Consider the following 27,141-nt stretch of genomic DNA (forward strand, 5'->3'; position numbering starts at 1 on the left):
TGAAAGCTCCATAATGTTTATCTCTTTATATAGTCCAGGGAGGTACATCTTGGGTCATTTACACGTGCTTGGACTATGATGGAGTCGTACTGGTACCTGTGGCATAATGACTTGAGTGCATGTGTGATTTAGTGGACCCTGGTTCCAGATAAGCAACCAACCGGTATCTCCACCTTTTTTCAATCTGATTAGAGGGGCATCAGTTAGATGGTAGGCTTTATCACTGAAGATAAATAGTGGAATTATTGAGCTTAGTGTTGTGAGAGGAGGTAGTGAGGTTGTTTTGGACTCTTTACACAATCTTTTAGCAACTTCTACAGGGCAGCCATCAGGAAAAGAGCTTGAGTGAAAGTCTTGCCTGGGGCGACTAAGATGTTTATTGGGGTCCAGAAGTTTTTAAATTATGGTAGATGTTTCTTGCTGGATATGTAGTTATCTTTTCACTTGTAACCCCCTGCTTAGTCTTGGGTTCTGGTTTCTGAGTTCTATCTGGGCATATATTTAAAGAAGTCGATGTCCCTTATTAACTTCAATATATGACCCCCTCCATGACAACTAAATGCACTCAAACATAGTAAATCTGTATTGGACATTTTAACAATATAACATGTAGACCAAGGTTGAAATCCCAACAAAATATTGAGTCTTTTGGCTTTTAGGCCAGGCATCAGTAATTGACCCAGTAATCTGTCTCTAAATTAATACAGATAGCCAGACAAACTAGACCATTCCATTAACTTGCACTACTACATTCATCTCAGCAAACCTTGGCTGCTTAATCTCCTAACCTGTCCACCATACAAACTCCTACTCCTTGATTTAGCATCTCCCTGTCCATTCTGCACTATGTATCTAATGTTATCTGTCGTTATTAGATTTTCTGTTACAGCTCTTAGTATTCTCCAATTTCTTCTCTTCACTGTTAACATTTCCCTGCATCCCGCATGTAGTTGTGTCCATTCTTTTAGTTGGACCACATTTGCCTCGCCTGTAACACCTGTATTATGCACTGTGCACTCCTGATCCTACTTGCTTTTAAACAGTCGTGTAAATCTTTGTTTTACATCTATGTTTTGTCACTGCACTGCATAATTTAGTTATACCTTTGATCTTTCTTTACTGCTGTTACTTAAGTAGCCCACATTAAGCCTGTAAATGGCCACATTTGATTGGTGTTCTACCCTAGTAAAGAAAAACAAAATAAATAAACCAACAAACCTGACATCCTTGCCTGTTACACATTCCAGACTTTTCTCATTTTCGAGATTTTCAGTCACACACAAGTTATTTCATCTTGATTTGTCTTCTAATTCCAGCAGCTTACAAATAAACATCATTAACTTCACCAGCCAATTGCTGACTTGTGCATTCAACACCACAATTGTCTGTTGTGACAGAATGAAATCTCCTTGATCATATAACAAAATCTACACACAAGCATCAGTCACTTGTTTCAGCCCTAAATTTCAACAAATTACTGTTTGTTTTTCATATCTTAAATAAGTCTCTAGCACGTCCATAATAGTGATTTATGAAATCCCTCCTCTACACTGATGGCTTTCATCTTCATGACTGCATACATTGTAGCACAAAACTGACCTGCTTAAACTCCAAATGTTTCTTTTTCAGCAAATTACTGTATTGATGATATTTCTTCAAATATTTTTTTATTTTCCAAATAATAGAATGTTTAACAATACAGTCATCAATAAACAAGTATTATAAACCTTTATATACACTATGTACAATTGACCTGAACCAAGGAGGGGAAAAATTAATAAAATATATGAAATTAGTAACAAAAATTTATAATATTCAGTTAATAAAAGATAAAGTTGCACATTAATTATTTAGGGTTCATTTTCAACTCTTAAATGCATTTTGCATTCTTCTGTAGAAAAAAATTTGTTTAAATGTCAATTTGTTGTTAATTTCAGAGCAACAGAAGAGGATACCTTTGTTCAGAAAGTACCACAAAATTTCTCAGCACATAGCTTTTGAAATTAAATGCTAAAATAATGGAATAATGCTATTTAATCCTCAAACAAGCAGATTATTTCAAACATCTCATATATACGTTTTGGAAGGTATGAAAACAAAAGAAAAGGAAAATGTACAACTAAGAGATGAAAGACCATAAAGTCCAATGCTGGATGTCTGTCCTGTGTGATGTACACAAGAGATTGTTCCAAACAGGCAGTGTAGGGCCTCGCATCCACAATATCACAAGTGATGTGGGTCACACTGCAAATGTTTCTGAACATGTTTAGTGTACTGACTGCATCCATCCTGATCATTAAATTGTTCTGTTGAATTGTTTTAGTTTTTGTTTCATTTTTAAGTGTTTAGCTTTTATAGAATGTTTTGTTTCAGGCCTTTGCATCTTGTAAGTTATTTGCATCTATGTTTCCTCCTCTTTTCTTCTACCTTATTTTAAATTCAGCAAAAAAAAAAATATGTATTTCAAAATCAAGATCTGTAATGAGTAGAATGGGTGGTGGCATTTTGAGGGTGCGTTGCAGGTTGCTATCTCTAACAGCTGGTTATATTAGAGGGATTATTGTGTTTCCTTTTGCCATCAAGTTGCGTATATGCCAGCAGTTAATGCTTTGAGTTGCTGAGTACAAAACATTCTGAGACGTTCACATTTTTTTAGCCAGTTTATTTCCTAGGTGCTATTCCTATGTCTCACTTCTTAACCTAATTTACACTGTGCCCCATAGTAACACTGGATCAGTAAATTCAGTGGTATAGATGATGATAATATAAGAAGCAGTATTGAGAGGAGACTATTTTCACCCTTTTTATGTGGAAGCAGGTCTTCAAGTCATAGCATCACTTGTGTTTGTCAAACATGTTATATGCTGGTACGTAGTGGTGGTGTTCTTTCTCCTAGTCAGCTGTACAGTGAACATGACCTCAAACTCTCAACCCCAAAAGCAAAAAAAGTAAGAGAGTTGTTGCTTGATATTCTGGCCTGTATTCCTCTGCTAATATTTTAGCAGTTAAGTTTGCTGAGTACCTGGGGGTGGGGGTGGGGTGGCTGATGTTGGAAAGAATTCCAACCTCAGCACCAGTCTTCTGATCTATTATATATATTTAAAGTCTTGGAGCTGCTGCTGTCACAGTAACATGCAGGAAAATAAAGCAGCAACTGAACAAGTGTACTGACTACAAGGCAGGTATATTTGGTATCACTGCTGTAATATAACCAAAGCTGTCAGAACAATTCTTACTCTCTCATATTTGAGTGTATTATATTACCAAAGAAAGAAATTGTGTTTCACAGAAAACTTGTGTTTATGAGAATGTTTGTTAAACATATGACAGTATCTCTGTATTGGTCTCTGTTTTAGATCAACCAGCTAAAGAACAGTCAATCTACAGCACCTGGCCAAGAGCACCTGTTCGGAGGTTAAGTGATGATTATAGTGTGGGGTAAGTCAGGTGGCCAATTTCTTCATCTGTATGTGTGTAACAGTTCTGGTTCATAGTGCTTTGTTACATATATAGTTATAAAGTATGACAAATCAGTCATAACAAACTTGTAATACTAAAGATGAGGCTCTTTGCAGTGACTGAAGATCTGTACTTTCACAGGCCTAAAGTTGTTTACTGAATAGCGATTTGCTTTAGTTTGTCATTTTAGATGGATTGCATTATGCACTATAGTGCTGTCAGTGCTAGATGTCTTCCAGTGTAGATAGCAGTATCCATATAGATGTACAACGTATTGAGTGCCAGGTAAAATATGTATGAAAATAATGCGGACTGAATTTACATAATTATTGTTTCTATACCCTTAAAGGAAGTGTGACTCTCCTCTATAAATCCATTCATTGTACTGTTAAATATTTCTTTATTATATGTTAGATTCTCAGAATTCACCATCTTGTGAATTTGATCAAGTCATTTGCTTTTCTTGAGTCTGCATTTATGATTTCTGCAGCTCCACTCATGGTGCATTTCATACTGGTGTGCTTCGCCCTTCTAGGTACAGTCTGCGTTAACTGTGGGAGATGTTCTTCAGCACAATGAAGTGAAAAGCTTCTTCTGTTCTTCTGACAGGAATCCATTTCTTTAGTTATACATTACAGAAAGTCCCTAAAAGTAAATAATACAGAAACAACATGCAATCTGAATTTACAGTTACTTTACAGAATAAGTCCATCACACTTACTTCATGCTAATATTTCACTTCATCTAGCAACTTTACTTTCTCCGTAACTTAACATTCTTTCTAAAATGTGCTGCCCTCCTTCCCTTATGTTTGGTTTCACTTAACTTGTCCTTAGAACCTATGAAAGCTTTACTTACCCATTTTACTTGAGCACTTTCTCTTCTACTGTGTTTTTTATAACCACTAGCCGAGATTAAAACACTAGTCCCATTCTGTTTGTTTAATATTTGTAGAGTTTGTATTTGATTATTGCAGTTTTATTTATTTTCTAGTTTTGCAACCTTATGCTGGGATCATATTTTTGTTAGATAAGCCACGTTTGCAGTACAGATGGTTAAGTTATCAAATTTTCAGTCCCTAATTAACTGTTGTAAACCTTAATTTTAACCTCTTCCCAGTGCATATAGTTTTAGAAAGCAGCTGCTAACTCTCTAAACTTCCATCTATTTCTATGTTTAACAGGCGTGTTTTGTATTGTGTAGTGTACTGTGTAAGATTTCTCTATTTACTGACATTTAATTACTGGGAAAATCTGACTAGGTAGAAGCCCATTTTCAACAGAGGCCGGTGGACAAAAGCTCTAAATTATTACAAAACCTTTTAAGAGCAATAATTTTACAATCTTTAAATATAAAACAAAAACATGCACAGTTTAATTATACCAAATTAGACATCATATAAATACATTGGTTAAGAATTGATACAAGGTATATGACAGTCATTTAATATGTAGAGAAATTTTAGACAGTTTGTAGAAAAAATTAGAGGAAAGTTAGTATAATACAAACAGGAACTCCAATATGAAGTGAAGAGAAAACAGGCGTATGGTATATTTAGAGAGAAAGGGAAGAGAATTAGCAGTAAGGAAGTAAGTGAAAAGGGGAGTGTAAGGAGGCATAAGGAATGAAAAGGTACTTGTTCACATTTAGAGATATAGTTTATCCTGGTTTTGAGCAAGAACAAAGACAGATTTTAGCAAGGAAGTCTTTCAGAGTGGTTTTGAAAGGTAGGGAGGAGAGAGCACATCTGATGGATACAGGTAGATGTTTTTATTGTTAATTTAATTTTATTATAGGTTTTCTCAGATGAGAGTATCACGGCTAGCACATGTATATTGTTTTTCCTTATTTACCTTTCAGTATAGGTGTGCTTAGAGTGACACTCCATTTCTTGCTTTTCCAAATCACCAGTTTTAAAATTAATACATGTATAATCTTCATAACTTGAAGTACTAGATCCTAGTGTCACCCATACTCTACCTCCTAAAGATCGGTCTCAGTTTTGCAGATTTTGTCAACGACACTGGGGATGTTTCAGTGTAGTTTGTCTTAAAGACATTATCAGAAAAGTTCAGATTAGTGTAGATTTGAATTTGAAGGACTTTATTGTGCTTAGCAGAGCAGACTCAGCTTTTTGCCCTCCTGCTTGAAAGAAGTGATTAAATCTGCAATTATTTTATTAAATTTACTCTTGCTACGTTAACTGAGCAAAGAATGCACACTGTCAGGAAACATGACCAAGGGAAAATGGAGGTGAAAAAGGTAGATAACATCTTAAAAACTCAAGGTCACACCCTGCCAGCACATTGAAAAACAATGAAAGAACCACAAAACTCAAACTCTGAAGCAGGTCTGGCAGGATTGAATCCAGTGGCCAATCGGCATGTAAAAATAGTTACAATGTATGCAGATGTTCCAAAAATGACCAACTACTGTAATGAATAGACTGAAAAACAGAAGATTAGATGAAGTTGAGAGAACATTATCCATTCACTATGAAGTGAAGGCCCTTAATAGGTTGGGGGTGGGGGGACCATACCCATGCACCTGGATGAAATGGTTGGGGGGGACCATACCCACGCACCTGGATGAAATGGTTGGGGGGGACCATACCCATGCACCTGGATGAAATGGTTGGGGGTGGGAGGGGACCATACCCATGCACTTGGATGAAATGGTTGGGGGTGGAGGGGGACCATACCCATGCACCTGAACAAAATGGAAGTAACACAAGAAGAATTAAAGAAAGAGATTGTCAACTTAGAAGACAGTGAGAGAAGGGAAAATTGTTTCAAAAACAGTCCAGAAGACATTGACGAAAAAGAATGTAAGAAACTAATGATGGATTTGCTGCATAAATGAACTGGTATTCCACAGCAGAGTATTCTGATAGACTGGGCACACAGAGTCTTCGTCAGCTGTGAAATACCCCAGACCAATAGTAATAAAATTGCAAATGTTTCTACTCAAAGGACATCTGCCATGTGAGCTGTGGTGGAAAAAAAGGAAGTTTTTGTTGGCTAGAGAAAATCATGTCTTTGTGTACCAAGACTTCTCCTTATGTACTAGATAGAGGTGATACAAGTTTGCACCATGTTTTAAAGCTTGCAAGTCACTAGACTTGAAATTCAAGTTATGGTATCCTGCTATGCTCAAGGTGTCCTTCCCCACAGGAGTCAAGGCTTGTATTGATTTAGAGGAGGTTCTTGCTGAGCTGGATAGATATAGGCAGTTCCAAAGCCTGCATTGTCAACCTGAGGAAGGAGATGTGGCAGGAGCGCAAAACCATAGGGTTGTTAGAGAGAGAGGGCGAGATGGCCATTGAATTCCTTCCTGCTTTAGAGGAAGATGGAATGGAGAGGGACACTCACAGAATAAGAAACTGGTTACTGGCTGATCACTCAGATGAAGATGAGATGGCTAACAGAACACACAGCGAAGCTGAGCAGTAGAGAGCTGTACAACATGAAGCAGAGGAACAAAGAAGTGAGCTCCATGGGCTCATGTGGATATAGATGAGGTTATGATATTCTTAAAACTGGTCTTGCAAACTGGTCTAGGTACAGTATTTCTTTTTTTAGAAATACAGCTGGGATTTTAGCTGCATATTCTTTTAATTGCTTATCTGGCCGTCCAGGTCAGAGGCATGTGACCTAAATAATGTGCATCATTGTTAGAAAATTAGTTGGACAATTTAGCATAGAGACTTGGTAGCAGACTGAGGTTTGTTCTCAGTTGTTCAAAAGTGTTCTAATCAAACTTTGTTTTGTAAGTTACCCTCTATTTTTTTTTTAAAAAGCAATGTTGTCAATGGGTATTGTGTTTAGTTGGCGTCATTCTTTTAGTGCACCAGAAAGCTCTGCGTGTACCACTTATGTTGAGCAAAATGTTGGTAAGACTGGAGAAAGTGTGAAATATGTTATGGGAACAGTATGTCTATGGTAAGAAATGGAAATATAGATTTCGGCAAAATAACAGAATTGCAAATTAGGAAGCAGGGATATTGCATTAGGGTAAGATATGAAATAACCAAGAGAGGCAATGCATTTCTTGATCTGGATTGAAGGGGAAAGGAAGCAAGGGGGCTTGAGGGTAGGGACAATGTGTCTAATAGTTGATGGGCATAAGTGCCAAGATGGAGTGATTCTCTACTCATGTGGAAGGAAGATAGTAAAGTGGGAGGGACTTTTTTGTTGTAAATACTTTTGATTGGGCTATAAAGAAGTTATCGGTTGCAGTTTTGTTAACAAGTGAGATCACTGATATACATTCCATTTTTTTGTAGACAATTAAATATCATTTAAAATGATACTCCTAGTAAGTGGGAGGGAAAGGCCTCTCAAGAAAACATTGGTGTGGATATTGTCTTGGAATGTGAAAGGTCTCACTAGCCAAAATAAAACGCAGAACATGCTGGTATAGGTAAAGAGAAGTGGATCGGGAGTAGTAAAGCAAAGAAGAATCACTTGCATAACAGGGAACCTTTGGAATTAATCAAAAGGGGATTTGACCAAGGCTGCTATGCAAGTGATGTAGGAGGCAAGAAAAGGGGAGGTGTTAACACTCTTTAAGGAAAGGGCTGCCCTTAATGATTGATGAGGAATTCTTGGATGAAAGAGGATGGTTCGGGGAGACTGAAAACCACAGCGTGACATTTGGGAAATATTTAATTCCCCCAAAGGCAATTAGCAGAGACGTTTCTAATATATTGGGAGATACATTAACATTTGTTCAGGAACCGGATTATTTCTAGGGGACTGGAATGTAACAGTTGCACCTGAAGGTGTCAGTGGGGGCTCCCAGGAGAACAAAGGTATTGAAGGAGGGGAAAGTGTTAAGAAATCTTCTGAGATCTGTGGTCTGGTTGATTTGGGTAAGCTTCCCCAGATGCCAGGATTTATCTGCACTATTCAGAATGGTTAAAAGTCTCTAGACTGGACAAGGTTTACAACAGAAAAAAAAAACACTAAAGGTTAATAAATGAACTTTTCAGTACCCCATTCTTCCTTCAGATCATGTGCTAGTAAGTGTGAAATTAAATAACTTTATTATAGTGGAGCATAGGAGACACTGGAGATTTAAGATGGGGTGGTTGAATAATGTGAAAAAGAAACTGGTTGAAATAATAAAGGGGAACATTGCAAAATGGAATGAGGATGGAGATGAAATCCAAACCTGGGAAAAGATTAAGGAAGAAATGGGACCGATATTACTAGAATAGGACAGACAGGACTGGAGGGAAAGGAAGGAAAAGGTCAGGGGCAGAAGTTGAGAACAATAAAGTTACAGTAGAGAAGAATAACATTAAATAATGAAGAAAGAGGGGTTGGGAGGGTGGCCTAATGGTTAAGGTGTTTGCCTTACAAACACAAGGTGCAGGGTTTGAGTCTCATAAGGGATAATTGGCTAAGCTTAAAATGGCTCGCAAGGGCAGTTAGCTTAGTACTAATCTATGAACCTATGAACCTAAGAGAAGTAGGGGTGTTGGAGACAAAATGGATGGAACATCTTGAAGAACTAGAGCAAACACAAGTAGCTTTAATAATGATTGGTCATAAAAATCAGTATTAAGCAACACAAACATTTAGCCCTCAAGTTGCAAAAACAAAAAGTTGAAAGGGGTATTTTCAAAATCAGAGTGTGGAAATTGGGCAGATAGTAAAGGAACCTGAAAGAATAGAGAAAGGTGTTCTGTGATTCTGTAAGAACTTCTGTAGGTGTCAAGAACAGGAATCACAGCGGAAGGGTATGCTGAATAACTTTCTACGTAGGCTAGACATACCGAAGCTCACAGAGGAGGAAGCCAGGGATTTAATGAAGCCAGTAAGAGAGTGAAAGGTTGAGGACTAGATGAAAAATCAGGCAGTTAAGTCACCGGGCTGAGGTGGCTTTCCCATGGAACTGTGGAAGGCTAAAGATGCTCAATGAGATATTAGCCCAAAATGAAATCCCAAATCATGGCATGTGGTGGTAGTAGTAATGTTATTAAAGCAGGAGAGGGATCCCTGTAACCCCATGTCATATAGACCCATTTCAATACTAAGTCACGATTATACAAGTTTTGTTGTGATGCTCACTGATAGGGTTGTGAAAATCCTCATTACACTCATCAGCATTGACCAGTGTGGATTTGTTAAAGGCAGGCAAACTTTTGGCAACATACTTAAGACCAACATGGTCCATAGTTCAGCTGAGTGAGAGGGGAAGGAAAGAAGTTAAACTATTACTTGGAGAGAAAGTGTTCAATAGAGTGGATTGGGAATACCTCTGGAATATTATGGTCATGATGGGAATTCCAGTGGGATTTCTCAGACTGTTGGAGGTAATAATAGAAGGGGTGTAAGGCAGTAATAAAACTCAGTTGTAGAGGGGCTTCAGAAATAGGTTGAAAGGGGGAGTCAGATGAGACTCCCCATTGTTACTCACACTCTATCCAGAGCCTTTAGCCCAAAATATTCATTGGTTAGATATAAGAGGCTAGGATTGGGGGTACACTGAAAAAACGGTGTTCACAGCTGATGCGATATTATGTAGCTCTCAACCAGAAGGACATATCAAGGTTATTTAACATCTTAAGGGCCTTTAAGAAAATTTCAGGTTATGCAATCCATAAAGATAAGACTAAACAATATGCAGAGGTTATGCACCAGCTCGTGCATTAGTTCACTTTTTACTGCAGTTGTGTGGGTACAATATAAATTGAAATCTTTAAGCGTCTTGCTGGCCAAGGGTTCAGAAGATTTTCAAAAAGAGTTCTGGGAGCAGGTTAGGCCGAAAGTTCAGGACAAGATGCAGTAATGGAAGGTTGGCCCTATCAGCATGTATCAGAGAATACAAGCTGTGAAAAATGTTTATAGTGCCACTAAGTTTGTACGCAGCACAGTCCTTTATTTAAGACCCAGGAAAAAGATTCTGGGAAAGGGTAAGGAAGGAGGTTATGGAATATATATGGCGTGGCAAGACCCCTAGAGTGAAGTGGCAAAAAATAATTCTGCCTGCAATGGAAGGGGGCTTGCAGTGTTACATATGCAAGAATATTTCAGAGTGGCACATTTCCACTTGGTGTATTATAGGATCCAGACTACACTGAGAAATGGAAAAGAATAGTGCTAGAACAGCTGGGAAACACTTGGATGGTAAACATTTAATCATTAGGACTAATAAATAACATCTGAGCAGCAAAGTTATGTGGAGCACAAGTGGATAGGGTTTATAAACCGGTAGATGTGATGTTTAAAAATATACTATGAGTGGAAGTTCGAGTTGTGGCCAGTAGGGCTGGGGAAGCAACCCTGTACAATAAACAGTAAATTCTTAAGCATGTGGGCTGAAAACAACACACTGTTTTACTTTACGTTTGGTTATCGGGGGAATGCTGATCACAACTGACCACTTGCATGTATTGTGTGAGCAAAATAATTTATAAAGAAGAAGAGGAAAAAAAATGACAAAGGCAGTAAGTTATACATAAAAAAAGAACAATATATAGCAAAAACTGTATAGTAGCAATTAAAAGGTATAGTAACAATTATGAGAGAAATGCAAATTTTTACAATTCACATGATCATACTCAAGGTTTACCTCCTGGTGTAAATGCTGTGGTATAATGAGAGTTAGGGAGGTTACAGATGTTAGTTGAAGAAAGTAACACTAGAGGTTGAGAGGATGTGTTCTGATGGCCTGCTGTATGGGCAAATACAGATTGATTTGGTGTAGGGGATTGGTGGTGAATGGGGATTGTAGTTCTTTTATGTGTTCTGGGGAGGGATTCCCATATTTTAGGTGCAAGAATGGAGAAAGAGTGGTCGCTGCAGTGGAATCTAGTTTGTGGAAGTTAGATTGCATATGTAGGATGCTTGGGAGAAGCATCTGAGGTTGTAATGGGTGTGTGTTTTAGTATAAATTTGGTAAATTTGGCAGGTAGTGATGGGTAATGAGTTGGGATGGAGAAATCTGAAGATGAGACAGCCTAGTAGCATGTCTGCTCGGTGCTGCACTTGGAGGTTTTTTTTTTAATTTTTTTATTTTTTTTTTGAGGGTGAGGTAGTGGTGCTCATTAGAGGAAACAACATATTTTGTTTTTGACACACTGTCATGTGGAGGGGTTTTTCTTACAGCATGTGGCTATTATTGGCAGTCCATATTCAGGTTGCGCCAGATGGATTAATTTGCCTTTTGCTACCCTGGCTGGTTTAGGGTAAGAATTTCCTGTTCCAGAAGAGAAGTGAATTAACTTTTGCCTTCAAATTTTCTATATGGGTGTTAAATGTTGGTGATTGGTCTAGCCACAAACTGAGGTATTTGAAGGAGTTGGTTGTTTATATTGGTGTGTGTCACAGAGTGGTTATAGTGAGTGACTTTGGTGTTTTAAGTTTTACGGTGGTGCTAAATATCATGCTTTTTTATTTTTGTAGTATTACGTTTTTGTAGTCAACGAGCCAGGAACTGAGGGACTTGTATTTTTTAACATTTTTTTTTAATTGTAGAGTGGTTGTTGCTGGATTTGGAGAGTACCATGTTATCAGTAAAGAGGATGAGTTGCAGAGTAGGAAGATCATGGCGTAGTTTGTTAATAAAAGTAGAGAAGAGGAGTTCTAATAGAACCCTGGGGTACTTCCCTTCCACTGAAACAGGTGTGGGCTGTGAGAAGGAAGAGTCTATTTTAACCGTGAAGAATATTTTTGTCAGGAAGTCTTAGAACCAGGTGAGGGATGTCTTACTGATGCCAATGTTCTCAAGATCAGGAGGAGTTGGTGGTTGATGAGGTCAAAGACTTTTTTGAGGTCAGCTAATATTACTCCTGTTAAGTTACCCAAGTCCATTTTGAAGGGAATAGCATTTAGGTATCAAGTGCTATTGTACTATGACCTGTCCAGAATTTGTGCTGTTTTAGGGTAAGGAGATGGTATTGTTAAGTGTAGCTTATGAGTTGAATATAGATGATTTTTTATAGCACCTTGTGAAAAGTACATAGGATGGAAATAGGACAAACGTACGAGCTGTTTCGGAGTATAGGTTGTTTAGGCATGGGGTAATGAGTGCTGCTTTCTAGATGTTTGGAATTATATTTTGTGTCAGGCAAAGATTAAAGATGTGATGAAGAGGCCGGGTTAGAAATTCCTTGCAGAGGTAAATGACAGATGTAGTCTGAACCTGGAAGAATGTCTATGGCATTGTCTTTAAATAGGTTGCTGATTTGGTTTTGAGATTTTTTTTTTTTGAAGAAGAAAAGATTAAATGACGGGTCTCCTGGAAAGTGGAGAGAAGTGTGGAGATGCTGCTGATAAATTGCGGAGGTGGCTAAACTCTCTGACAAAGTCGGAGCAAGTAAGTGGCCCTTGGTTAGTCTGGATTAGGTTTAGACAAGATTTGCATCCAGTGAGCAGATTCATGCTAGACGTGTTTTTGATTTATTTAAGAGAGAAAGTTTCTTGGTTTGGGGATGGTTTGCTCTGATTCAATATGGACCATTAGCCAGCTTTGCAGTTTTGGGAAGGCAGCATGGTTTTCAGGGCATGGACTGTTCTATGACTGCCAGGGTTCCTGCTGTAACTTTAGAAGAGATTTAAGCTCTTTGGTGAGCTGTGGTGCTTTTATTGCTTAAAACAGCATCCACAAGAAAGAACTTGTCCTGTAGTTGAAGTACTTGATTTATGTAGTAGCTGTTATGTTTGGGTCTTTGTTTAGTATGGCAGACCAGTTAAAAGTTTGTCAGATGGCTATTCAACTTAGTGATACTTTGTGTGGACGTGGATCTGAAGATCATCAGTTTGAGCAGAGATTTTAGACATAAATTGCTGATCTGAAAAATGACTGGTGAGTGAGCACTGAAGGTAGGTGGAAGAATGCAAATATTTGAAGTACCTGATGGTAATTACTAGGTAAAGAGTAGAGAGGTTGCTGAAATGTAGATTTGGCTAAGTGGGTTCTATGATTAGTCGTAAGAGTTCCTTGTTAGGTTAAAATTCAGAAATGCCCTTTGAGAGGGGACCTGAGAATTTAATGATGAAATCCTCTGGAATAATCAGATACTTGTTTTTCCCTCCGAGTCCTTTCTTGTTGAAGTTCTAGCTGAGATTATTTCAGAAATTAGGGATTTAAATTTAGAAAGAGATTATTTCTGAGACAAAATGAAGATAAGAGATAGAAGAATGGACTGTGAGGAATTCTGTGAGCACGGATTCTGAGAAGAGATATATTTTGCTCTAAAGGGGTGTATAATATATTAGCAAAGTATGAAGATGAAATAGCAAATAGCGGTGGTGGTAGACCCAAACTGGTAGAAATTTTGATAGACACTAGAAAGGAGGGAGTAATCAAGATGTTAGTGAGAAAGGCTTTTATAGAGGATAGATGGTTAATTACTTAAAAGCAACTTCAGAATTGAAAAAAAAAAAAACAGGAAGGGAAAGAAATAATTGAAGATTGGGGGAACGTCTGTACCACAATCAGGAAGGCCATAATGTCTAAGAAGTTTAGAATATTTGCCTAGAAATGACTGCAGAAATATTTTTATACACCATTAAGGATAAACAAAATGTACTCAGGAGTTAACAGTTTCTGGAGATGTGAAGAGCAGGTAAAAGGGGAATGGGATCGTATTTTCGGGGAATGTGATACGCTTGTAAAATGTAGACAAATGTTTGCTGTGTTGCATAAGGGAATGGTTCCTCTCAAAAGACTAATTTCTTGCTAAGTTGGGTAGGAGATCTTGTTCTTCCAGGGCATGTTATGGCCCTGGCAAGTCTTGTATTGCTAATTGTAAAGAAAGGGATAACTAGGAATTAAATAAAAAGGCACCAAGAGGATGGGAAATAATAGCAACGAGGGAGATAAAAGTGGTTGCGAGTTTAGGGAAATACACTCCTAGCAAACTACATAGCAAAAATGAGAGGTCACTGAGGTAGGATATCTGATAACTTGATTTAGAACACACAAAAGTTAGATTTCGCAAGAGATGAGAAGACACCGGTTCTATGTTAGTGAGACAGTTTCCTATTTTTAATATGTTTGCATGGCCTGGGAAGTGAGAAAAGATTCAACACGGATTGCATCTTGACTACTGTGGCTCCTGGTATTAGGTTATACGTGATGTTTACACTGAAGATTAATGTTATTTAGATGTCAATTCTGTTTCTTACTAAAGGGCAACTGATGGGGTTGTTAAAGTGCACCATGCACTGGAATAGCACAGAAACTATGTAATCTTTGTATTTAAAGTTGTTTTGCTTTCTATAAAAAAAGGTTAGAAAGTAACTAGACTTGATCATTAAACATTTCTATTTTTTTCAGAATGTTGTGGGTAGATCCATTTGGATCTAGGTTTTTTATGCTTTTTGTCTATCCTGTGGAGATGCTGCTATTATGTCACTTGTAATTCTCCTTCTCTTGGGTACCTTCTCTTGCTTTCCTGGCATGTGAATAATTGTCCATTAATCAGTCTTCTTCAACCAGAAACTAAAGCACAAACCTCTCCCACTGAACATACAGCTGCATGGACTTGAACTTGTACGTTCCCTTTCATTTATGCTACCACTCAAATTTCAAATGTCTTTATCTAACAGGCCTTTATTTAGTCCTTACTAATACAGTTTTGTAGTTACCGTGGGAGATCTCAGTGCGACAACTTCTTTTTTTGACTATATGACATCTCCCTAAATTGCTCCTCCAAATGAGGGGTGTTCTAATTTTAAATAGCACGTCTGTGTGCATTCCACTGCTCTAGTTTGACATGTGAGAATTGTGGCTCTTCCCTTTCCTTGGCTCGGTTATAGAGCCAATGAAAGAAAGCCTTCCTGAGCTTGTCCCAGTTAAAGTGGATCAGTAGTAGGCTAATACAAGAGCAGTCTTTAAAAAAAAAATGCCGTTACCAGTCTGTGCTGAAGACATTGCCCTGTTTAGTGCAAATATAGTATGTAAAAGTAACTTTGCAGGACTTTTGTTCTATATGCACTGTTTACTTTTTATCTGTGTGTGTGTGTACTTTTGGCAGAGGGCATAGCTCTGCCTGTCAGCTCCTTGATTTTTTCTGAACAGCCCTGATTATATTTGTCTCATATTTGTGCTTTGTATCTTGCATTTTTGTTTCTTTTACTGGTAAATCACGGAGGCTTGCAGTCACTCAGTAATGTCAGTAATTAGGTTTCATATTATTACTTGCTCAAAAAAATGGATGGCAATACAATACCTTTTGTTTGTTCACTTTTAAATGAAGTTGAGCTTTCTGGTGGTTGGCACGGGAAATTAAGTCCCGGAGATCTTAAACTGATTTCTCTAGTCAGGATCAGTAGTTCTGTGTTTAACCTTTTTCCATACCTTTTCTTGTCCTGTTTACTATCATCTTGCATTTTGTCTCTGAGACAATAGCTGTATTCTTTAGATGTTCTTCATAATGATTGCTGCTGTGGTAGCCTTAGTTATATGAGTTATATCCTGCCAGCTGCCAAAGCTTCAGGGCAACTTCCACATGCACAAACAGTCAAGCAGCCCAAGCTGAGTTGACTAAAAGACAAGTCTGACTGCAAAGTCCTTCAGAGTTTTACTGCCACCCAAGATTACGCTTCTCTGAGGCTTTTGAGGATGACATTTGTGATGTGTTTTCTTTGCTGGGCAGATAAGTTCTCTTTGGGGAACAAAACTTCCATTTTATTAATGTTTACCGATGTCTTATTACTTTCTACTCTGGGAAAGTTATTTTAAAGCTAGTAGTGTTGTGTTTCATCAAACTGTATCAACACTGTAAAGTACCACAGAGCACTCATTTTTCCTTTAAGTTTATAAGTAGTGTTAACTAATTGATAAAATATTTTCTGTGGAGTATGTGTGTGTGCTGTTTTACATTGTGGGCCTGCCATGGTGTTTAAAAGTGGTTTTTAACTGTGTTTTTTTCCATAAAAAAGTAACTTTTGTGGACTGGTAGTTTTTCTCTCGTTTGTTGCTTGTCTTTCCCAGGATAGAGGCACCATTTTAGGCCTGACCATAGTACAGATTGTCAGTCCAATGGTCAATCCTTCTTCCAGTTACAAAAAGAAAAAGTTAAGCAAACAGCCTTTGCCACCACAGCAGGTTAGCAATTTGCCTTGGCCGCAAGTGGGTGGCTCTGCTGTGGCTATTTGTTATACCTCAGAACACTCACATTTTACACAGGATCCCTGTGGTGTACATTTACAACCACTATGGACTGGAAGCTTCTCACATCCTGTGCAGCTGTTGGGGTCCGTTCAGTGATCAAGGGAGAGCCACTCTTGTCTGTTGTAGGAGAGGAGCAGGGAAGGTTGCCCTACTGTGTCAGAATGCTGTGCCCATCCCTGGTGAAGCAGTAGATGCTATTAGTAACACTGTTGGTCCTATCTTTCAGTCAAAAAGAAACAGAAAACCAAGCATGTATCTCCTCAAATTTCTTTGCACAGAAATAGTTTACTGGGACTGGTCTGCGGTTTGATTCAAGCTCTTGTTCTTTCTTGTAGAGTAGTTTCTGGAAAAAAAAAGGATGGATGCTTTTTTTTTCCCTTTCCCAAAGAGATTCAAGAGTCTGAATATGAACAGGAAGATGCAGGGATGGATTTAGGGTTTTTTCCTCAGATTACTGATTCAGACTCAGAGGAGAGCTTACTTTCTGATTGTCACGGGGGGTTCTCTTTCTCTGAGATAATTGTTTGTTTCCCAGTGTTTTCAGTGGGAGAACACTGAGGTTTATCAGTCCCTCAGAAAATACTGTGAGTTGTTAGAGAAAAATTTTCCAGAACCTCCACCCATTCCTCCAGTCTTGTTTGCTTTAGAGTATGTGTGCATTACTGCCTGCAGTTTTTCAGATAGTCAGCCAGATGTCCCTAAAACAACAGATAGGATGTATAAAGTCCCCCAGTCTTATAAATTTGTATACATTATTTCCAAACCTGACTCAGCAGCTATAGCCTTGGTTGACTTCCTTCCTGGTAGGCACTTAGCTATTTCCAATCCCACTCTTTCTAATAATGATGAGAAAATTATCAATAGGTATGGGGGGTATATACTTCTGTGCCTTTGATTTTCAGACTTTTAAATCGTCAGGCTCGTATGTTAATGTTTGTTTTGGAAAATTAAGATATGAGGAATGTTTTATCTTCAGTTTCTTCTTGTGAAGAAAAATCTGCTTTAAATAACTCAGTTTCTTCTCTTGCACTGCTTATTTTTTGGTAAGTTCTAACAACGTAGGCAAATCATTGACTTTTTTTTTTTTTATTTGCAGTGTTTGACTCTGTTGATACTTCTTCCAGGGCTCTAGCTACTGGTACTGTTTTAGATTCTCCTCTGGATAGAGATTGTGTTTGGCCCTGCTGATGCAGAAGTGATCAAAAAGTGTGATGAAAGGGGCAAGATGATCAAGAATTCTGTAAGATTTTTCATCCTCCTTTTCCAAAATGTCTGAGAGATTTTGGCAAAAAAACAGAATAAACAATCTCAACAGAATTCAGGTAAACAGATGTTTAAGAAGTGGAAAGGAGGTTCCAAGAAGTCTCAAACCTCCTAAAACCAAGGATAGTCCAAGTCTGAATGACTATTCAAAAGACCTTGTGACCCCATGTTATCCTGGCCCATTTTCTCTTCCAGGAAGTATGTATTTCCATTTTCTCTTTGGCAACAGATTGTTTTAGACGAATGGGCTCTGAAAATCATTCGTCAGAGTTACAGATGAAAGTGGAAGGAAATTCTCCTTTCCAAGGGGGTTCATTTCTCATCCTGCAGATCAGACTGTCTTGTTTCCACCAGTAGTTCATCACATGCTGTGTCCCAAGGAGTGATAGAAACAATTTCTCCTTCCCAGGTGGGGAATGGGTTTTATTCAATGATGCCCCTAATCCCAAAAAGAAAGTGCTTGGAGACCAGTTTTGGTTATTTCTTTTCTAAATCTGTTTCTGTTAGTGTCCAAATTCCAAATGATGTCACTTTGCAACCTGTTGCCTCTTCTTCCACTTTCAAGTTTCCTGGTAACACTAGATTTAAAAGATGCTTGTCCCATCTCTGTTCATCCAGACTTGGTTTTGTATATCTGGATTACATTATCAGTTCTCTGCCTCAACTATTGCAACATTCATTGTGCCAGGTGTGTTCACAAAGTGCCTATCTCCAGTTATAGCTCATTGCAAACTTCATGGTATGCACATTTTTCCATATTTGAATGACTTGCTTATCTTTGCAGTGTCTTTTTCAAAATGTCTAGAATTTCTGTCTTGTGTGAGAGATCTGTTTCACAAGCTGGAATTCCAAGAGAACATTCAAACATCTTTTTTGACTTCCTCACACAGGATTATGTTCCTGGGATGTCAACTAGATGCCTCAGTTCAAATGGGTCTATATCATTTTGTCAAATCCCACATCAATGAATAATTGTCGAACACTATTTAATCAAAGCTCCTATTCAGCGAACGGACTTTTCAGAAAATTGTTTCCTAAGGCAAACTAATGTTAGGTCACCCTAGCAAACGGGAACAAAGTCATAAAACTTAATATCTAACAGGTGGGCGGGCTACTCCCCTCCACACCCCCCTAACTAAATGTACCAACTCTGAGATCACACTACAGTGGAGAAAAGGGACAAATTCCAAATGGTGTCTGACCATTGGTTTGCCCTAGGAGTGTTAAGTTGAGCAGGAAAAATACAGAGCTGTGGAAAAATACAATGCATTTTTTTTTGCAACAAGTTTAAGCTATTATACAGGTAACAACACATTTTTGGATTGTTCTGTTTGGATCTGCATATTATATGGAATTAAAATAAGCAGTGTTTTTTTTTTTCCTGTTGAGCAAAGATTCGTATTTAAAATTGCTCAAATGGGCAAACAAATATTAAGCTTTATGTGGCCTGGTTAGAAATGTTTGGAGCAGTGGTTAACTTCCAGTCTAGGGGGCCTTGTGTTTTTATTTAACTCTAGCATAAATGTGTTTAGTAAAGGTTCCACAGCCATGTCTTGGACAATTGAAAATAGATTTTATAGTAATTCAGCTAAATAAACTATAGTTATGACCTGGCACATATAGCAAGACAAGAAAACAGGCATGTGAATCTTTTTTACAGTGCAGTAGTGATACATTTTTCTCATATAGCTTTGTAGGTGTGCATCTGTTGTAATCACAAGGCTCCAAACTTTGTAGACTGTACTTGCAAAGAGGCCAGATTTACACATTCATACCCCCACTCCCCAGGGGTGCATATTTACATACAGTGGATATAAAAAGTGTACACACCCCTGTTAAAATGCCAGGATTTTGTGATATATAAAAAAATTCACTAAATATATTTTTTTATTATTTCAAATAAGATGTCTTAAACATTACATGAAATAAAGATAAATAACATATTTACAATTCTAAAACATTACTAACTTCAAACCATTATATAACTATTTACATTGGTGTCTATGCAAATAACATTGAAATTCTATATTATATAAAGTTAGAAACATAAGATGATATATCTTCTTCGATATTTTCAAGTATTTCCAGTACTTTCATCCAAGAGTAATAGTAAGAAGTAAATCTTTTAGTTCTGTTCTTCACTGTTAATATTTCCATGTGAGCAACTGTTGTTGTTAAAGTCTCAAATTCCTTGAACGTAGGCGAAGCCTCATTTTTCCAGTGTATAGTTATGATTTTACATGAAATTGCCAATAGTGACCATAGGATTTTAGTGTCTTTTTTGGGTACACAGTTTGGAATAGGAGAGTTGAATAAAATTAAAGACTTTGTTAATTGAAAATTATCATTATAAACAGTCTGAAAAAAATAATTAATGGATTTCCAGTACATATTGAGACATATACATTCATAAAAAACATGCTGCTAATCTGCTTTTATCTTGGTATGGCATCTCCAACATTGATCTTCAATAGAATACATTTTGGCTAACCTATGTGGTGTATAGAAACTTCTGTGTAGATATCTCCAAGTGAATAATTGCCAGTATTTTGATAATGTAGAAAATTTGGAAGATTTTAGAATATTACCTTTTTCTTCTTCAACTGGAGGATGGTTGTTTATTAAAGTATAATAATCCCAGTATGATTCTTCATGATAGTTTTCTGTTTTTAACAATTTTATAGATATTAGACAAATAACCTGTACCCTGATAAGGCTGTTTTGTGATAAGAATAAGGTATTCAATGAGTTTTGGAGCTTCATGTCTAACTGAAGGTTGCATTTGTTCTATTTTATTTATAAGAAAATGCCTTAGATTTTGTAAAACAGCCAATTGTCTTTATTTATATTATAATTATAAATTATCTGTTCCTTTGTTAGAATTTTCCCTTTCTCTATAAGTTGATGCCAAAAGAGTAATGTTTCTTCTTTAAGTATATTTATTTTAGATATTTGGAATGTATCTAGAATATTTGGTGTAAAAGCTATAGGGAAAATAAGAAAAATCCAAGAATTAATATTTGGTATTTTGTTTATATATGTTCTGAACACTGAAAGTGTAGAACTTACATAGTTTGATGGCAGTTTATTAATATTATTCCTTTTCCCTAAAAAATAATCTTTTAACATCCATATAAGGGGTGATGGTATTACTGTTAATTTGTCTTGTATGTGATTATAATTGATTTCTATGTAAATCTGCTCATGGGCTTGTTTCCATATAGGTGTGTATGAATTATTTAACCATAGTGTTATGTTTTTAATAACAGATGAGGTAATATATAAATCAATATCCGGTAAATTAATTCCACCATCTTCCCAATCTGGCAAATGTTTATTTAAGGCTATACGGGGTTTATTTGGAAACCATAGAAAATTTAAAATTAGTTTATTGTATCTTTGAATAATATATTTGGGAGGTGGCAATGAAAAATTTTGTATTAAGTATAATATTTTGGGAAATATGATTATTTTAATAAGATATAATCTGTCTGCTGTTGAAAAGATATATTTATTCCAGTAACCAATTGTTTGTTCTATATATATATAAAAAATGATGGCAGGTGTGTACCCAAGAAGACTGAATGCTGTAATTAAAGCAAAAGGTGCTTCAACAAAGTATTAGTTTAAGGGTGTGCACACTTATGCAACCAGCTTATTGTATGATTTTTTGTTTTTTATATTTTTCCCTGAACAGGTTTGTTTTTCATTTGAATTGTACAGGTTATAGGTCACATTAAAAGTGGGAAAAGTTTTGAAATTATTTATTGTGGTCTCATTTTTTATATCACAAAAACCTGGCATTTAACAGGGGTGTGCACACTTTATATCCACTGTATATGCAGACTCTGACTGCTATGATTCTAGACCCACTGCTATGATTTTTGATTACCCCTTATATGCTTTTGACAGCTGTGTGATTGAGAGGTATGGCTGTGTGGTTGTTTGTGTTACTATGCATCTATTAAAATTCTAATATAACACTGTTTTGTGTTTCAGCTTGCTGTTAATTTTTCCATGCTTTTTATTATGTTTTTCTTGATAAAATTTCTTCCAAAATTTGTTTGGGAAGGTATGGAATGGTTATTGTTTTTAGATTTTTTTTTTTTTGCCTGGGAAGGGATCACAAGTTTGAGGAGTATAGTGCTTCTTGCTGTAACTCTTAAATTAAGGGCAGCTTTGAATGCTTTTCTGGACAGAAAATGTATTATTATTCTGACTTTGTCCCTTCTGTTCTTACATGTCCTGTTTGTCTTTTTGTGAGAATAATGTACAGTAAAGATGAAAGCCAGCCTCAAAAATGTCATGTAAACCCCAGAGAAGTGTGAATTTTTAAGACCACTCCAAGGCAGCTAAGTATTTCCATCCGACTGTAGTTCTCAGCTGATTTCATAAAGTCCAGTTAAGATGTCAGATTCGTCATGGTGAATTTCCCAGGGGGTCTGCTACCTAGACAATTACTGGTTATGATGTATTCACATGTCTTATGTTTTCTAATGTGCTTGATGTTGTAACAGACATTACCTTGGTGACTTTTTTACTTGGTATCCCCATCAAGCCCCCTTCCCCCATAACAACAGCTGGCTTTTTTTCTATGGTTTTGGGCCTTTGGGATATCTGCAAACTATAAGAAGTCTTCTTTTTCTTAGTTTAGAGTATTTCTTTCATTGGGATACAAGTGTCTGCAGTTCAGTGGCAGTCATTCTTGCCTGTAGTAAGATTCCAAGTCTTGACAATAATGGTGAAGTCAGAATGGAAGATCTGGTACGAAACCCTCCTCCAGTTCATAGGTGGCATGATATTTGTGATTCCATTTGCAGGACTGAGACTGTAGGTGTTGAATTTGGAATGTGAGGTTTCAATGACTATGAAACAATACCCTCACAGATCATGCTATAATTTATACTGTTATGGTAAATTTACTTTCACAGCTGTACTATGTTCATCATTTAATCACTGCTATAGAAGTCTTAATTATATGAGTATAATACCATAGCTCTAAATGTTTAGGAGGAGGAAGGATGAAAGTCCAGCAATCCCTGGAAGATGGTCCTAGCAAAACTTGTTCTAGTCCTGGAAAAGGAGTCTATTTGTAGTGCTTTGTAAGGGCATATATGCTTTACTGAGTTGCTGCTGCTAGAATACATCTAGATTTCACCCCCTTCCAAATGGCCACTGAAGAAGTCAAGGCCCTAATATGTTTTGACCCTGACTGGAATTGACTTGTTTTGCTGGGAAAAACAAAAAAGTTGTCATCCTTCTTACCTTCATAATAAGTGAATGACTAATCAGATTTTTTTGAAGGTTTTAGTTCTGTCAAGATAGTATGTGTATGAAGAATCCTTTCTCACTTAATTATAAGTTCTGGAATGAAGACAAGATGGACAGAAACTGAGAGATATAAGGGTCAGCATCTCTGCCAGTTTTAGTAAATTGTAAGTGGCTAGCAAGCATACTGTCTGGATGTCAGCAAAGAAGAAACTTGGAGAGCCTGAAAGAAAATCAACTAGAAAAGGTGAAGACTTAACACTGACCTGCTATTCAGCAAAAAGCAGCTCAGGTTCCAGCTTTGGTGCAAGACATGGCTTCCAGTAATCTAGAGGAAAAAATAATTCAAATGTGCTGAAAGGGCTGATTAAAATAAAACTTTGAAGGAGTATATCAGCTGTCTGGACTGTGAAATAAGCTTTAAATACCTATTCAGATGAACTGATGAAACTGCAAAAATCAAAGGTCGAGTTGAAGAAAAGGCTGCCTGAGTACAAGACTAATCAAGAAGAGCTGTTTCAAAAAATGATGGTATTAGAGAACAGAGCACTCAGGGAAAACCTGAGATTTTCTACTGTGCTAGAGAAACTGGAAGGAACAGACTGTTTTTATTTTATGAAAACAAGCAACTGGACTGGTATTCCACAGCAGGATTTGTTAATTGAAAGGGCACATTGTGTGTATGCTCCAAACCAGTCCACGAGAAAGCAGCCAAAACCTGTATTAGTAAAGATGAAATCATACTAGCAGAAAGAGTTGACCCTAACAAAACTGTGTCGGAACAAAGTATTAAAAAATTGGAGACAGTAGTGTGTTTGTGGAAAATGTTTATTGACTGTATACCAGGCAGAAGAAAAGCAAATGTATCCTAGCCATCAGGGGATGTTGAGAGGCAGGTATGAGATTCAAGCTATTGTCTTCAGAATATTTTTTCCTGGAGGATCAAAATTATTTTTTTATTTAGAACATGCTAAGGAGAAAATACAAAAGTTTGTCCAACAAAAAGTGAGCTGTCAAACAGGAGACGACTCTGCTTATTATAGAGGAACTTTGTCAGTGAAACCTTTTACAACAATCCAAAGGAAATTTTTTGAGAAAAAGAAGAAAAAGAGTTGACCAGAAGAGTCAGCAGTACCTTGGACTTTAACCAGAGTCTGGGGTTGGGGGGATATAGATGTTCAGGAAGTAGACCAGCAGCACCTAAAATTAGTGAATAAATGTGAGATTATAAAGCATCAATCACATTTGTGATATATGGCTTTACAAGAAAAAAGTGGAAAGAGTAGAATGTTATTGACTTTGTCAAACATGTGGGGATCTGAACAACATTTACCCCACTTCATACCATTAATGTTTGGAAGGACACTAAAAGAAAAGTAAAAAAAGTAACTAAGTAATAGAATTTTTTTGTTTTTAACAGTATTTGTGTAAAATATTTCATGATATTAATTGCATGTTATATAGTAAAGCATTTTCAGTTACTGTATGTGGTAAAGATACTGAAGTAAACAAGTGCCTTTTTACTTTAGTAGTTTTAAGAAATGTAGGCACTATAGGAAGTTCCTAGGCTATTTGCCCTGAGGCCCTTACAAGCATAGCCGAGAATTTAGCCCATGTTCTGACAAGTCAGCACCCAATGCCCATGTCCAGCAGGGACACAGGTGGAATCCCAGGGGTGTTTTTTCTGTTCCCATTCCAGTTATCCAGGTTGTGCTTAAAAAGGGTTAATGAGGTACTATAACTTGGAGAGGGAGTCTGTTCCACAGAAGGGGGAGTCTCTGGGACACAAATCTGTCCCATCAACAAGTCCTATTCATGCCACAGACCAGGTTGAGGTCGAGCATGCTGGTTACTCGAGTGGAGCTTGACTTTCGGTATGCAGCAGTCCCATCAAGGCAAGGTCTGAGATTGCTTTGTATGCCAGACAGAGGTTACCTCTGGAGGAGTCTGTATGAGACTGAGTAGAGGGACAGGGCCTTTAGCCTGTTTGTGTATGGTACATGTTTGAGGCCCTGAATTCTGCTGGTGAGGAACCTCTGTCATCTCTCCAGATACTGCATCTGCTTTGTGAGGTACATGTCGAAAGGGGCATTGCACTCAATAATGGGTCTTTTAAGGGAAGAATACAGGGATGTTATGACATCTTTATCCCTGGTTGAGGTACAGTTACTAATGAGGTGGGCCATGTTGAAAGCTTTCTTTGGTGGTCAAAAGTTAGTTTGCTATCAACTTAGGTGGCCAAGTCCCTCACAACTGACTGCATGCTTAGGACCTTGTTATTAATGTGATAATTTGTGGGGATGTCACTCTCCCCAAAGGAGATGATGATGCATTTTTTGGCATTCAGTTTGATGCCATGTTTCTGGCACCAGTCATTTGTTTGGGTGAGATTCTCTTGAAGATTATCCACATCACTGGGGGAATTGATGAAAGTGCCCAGCTTGCAGTCATCTACAAACTTGGTCAGCCATAGCCCACTGGTTTTGGCCTGCACCTCAGAAAAGTATATCCCAAACAGTAGAGGCCCCAAGACCGATCCCTGTGGTACACCGTTTATTACTGGTCTACTGCTTGCAGTGGCCTCCCCTATTTTAACTAGGTGGGTTCTGTCAGTGAGCCAGTTTGCTACCCATCTAGTAACATATGTATTGATGCCTAGTTGAGAGAGTTTATCTATTATACCTGAGTGGGGAACAGTATCAAAGGCTTTGGCCAGGTCAAGGTAGGCAGTGTGCACCATATTCCCCTTGTCCATGGCTTTTGGTGACTGTGTCAAAGAAGTTGACCAAATTTAACAGGCATGATCTCTCCTTCGTGAAACCAAACAGTGGGGGATCGAGTGTTTGGAGGTTTCCATTGTCCTTGTTAATGAGGTCCATGATAATCCACTCCATGTTCTTGCAGATCAGGTTAGTTAGACTGATGGGTCTATAATGTCCTAGATCAGTGGATACTCCAGCTTTGTGCAAAGGGATGACAGTGGCTATCCTCCACTTAGCTGGGATGAAGCCAGTACTCAGGCTTTGGTTGAATAAGGTGCCTAATGGTGCTGCAAGCTTCTGCCTGAGTTCATGTAGGATGCAGTCTGGGATGTTGTTGGGTCCCATGGAGGTTGTATTTTTTTTTGCCTTTGAGAAGGCAGTGATGACTTGCTCCCTAGGATAAGGGGAAGGGTGCTGGGGCTATCCTGATTTACTGATGGGGGGGGGGTCAGAGGGGTGAAGTTTTCACTGAACCTGTTTTACAGCAGGTTGGCTGTATCTATGGCTTTTGTGTATGTGGTGTCCTTTACCACCAATTCTGAGTAGGTCTGAGTGCTTCCTTTGAGACTGTGGACATATGTGAAGAAGGCCATATGATTGTCTTTAGTAGATGTCAGTTTGGACTCTGAGGTTTGCTTTGTAGGATTTCACTAGTGCTCTTGTTTGCTTGTTCAGGCTAAGGAGAGATTGCTTCCAATTAGCCACCTGCTCCTTCTTGGTCCTGGACAGCAATTTTATACTAGAGTTTATTTATTGCAGATATCCATCAGACAGATTTACTCTTCCTTGAGTAGGAGGATTTTCTCCTGTCGGGTATTCCTGATTCCATGCAGCTATATAAATGCTTGTATAGTACTTTGGTGTAAGTTTGGACATATATACCAGTTTATGTGGAGGGGAAGTTTGCTGTGAAGCTGTCTATACCTTCCCTCAGGAGGTTGTAATCAGCTTTGGAGAAGTTTTTTGTTTGATCCTAGCTAGAGGGGTCAGGGGAGATGGTGACTTTGAAAGTGACCACTTTATGGTCTGATCTTACAAGGGAGGATTACAATGTAGGGATGCTGCAGTGGTTACTCATACTGGTTAATACCAAGTCCAAGATATTTTCACCTCTTGTGGAGGTGTCGATCAGCTTGTCCAAGGCATTTGCACTGACGGAATCTAGGAATCTCTGGGCATTTGTGTGTTGGCATAAAATAGTTCTTCTAGTCTGTGGTTGGATAGTTAGTCACCCAGGATTAGGGTAAAGGGTTGAATC

General features: G+C 37.8%; 1 protein-coding gene across 1 annotated transcript in view; it reads left to right on the forward strand.

The window, feature by feature from the left end:
* TJP3 (tight junction protein 3) overlaps positions 1-27,141 on the forward strand; it is a gene marked incomplete at its 5' end in the record, with an annotated part of 839,650 nt that overhangs the window by 472,760 nt on the left and 339,749 nt on the right. The window contains 1 exon segment of the mRNA XM_044053884.1: positions 3,357-3,438. Coding sequence (XP_043909819.1) covers positions 3,357-3,438 — 82 coding nt within the window.

Source organism: Protopterus annectens, chromosome 13.part0 (assembly GCF_019279795.1).
Source record: "Protopterus annectens isolate FY-2018-M chromosome 13.part0, PAN1.0, whole genome shotgun sequence".
Lineage (NCBI taxonomy): Eukaryota > Metazoa > Chordata > Ceratodontiformes > Protopteridae > Protopterus > Protopterus annectens.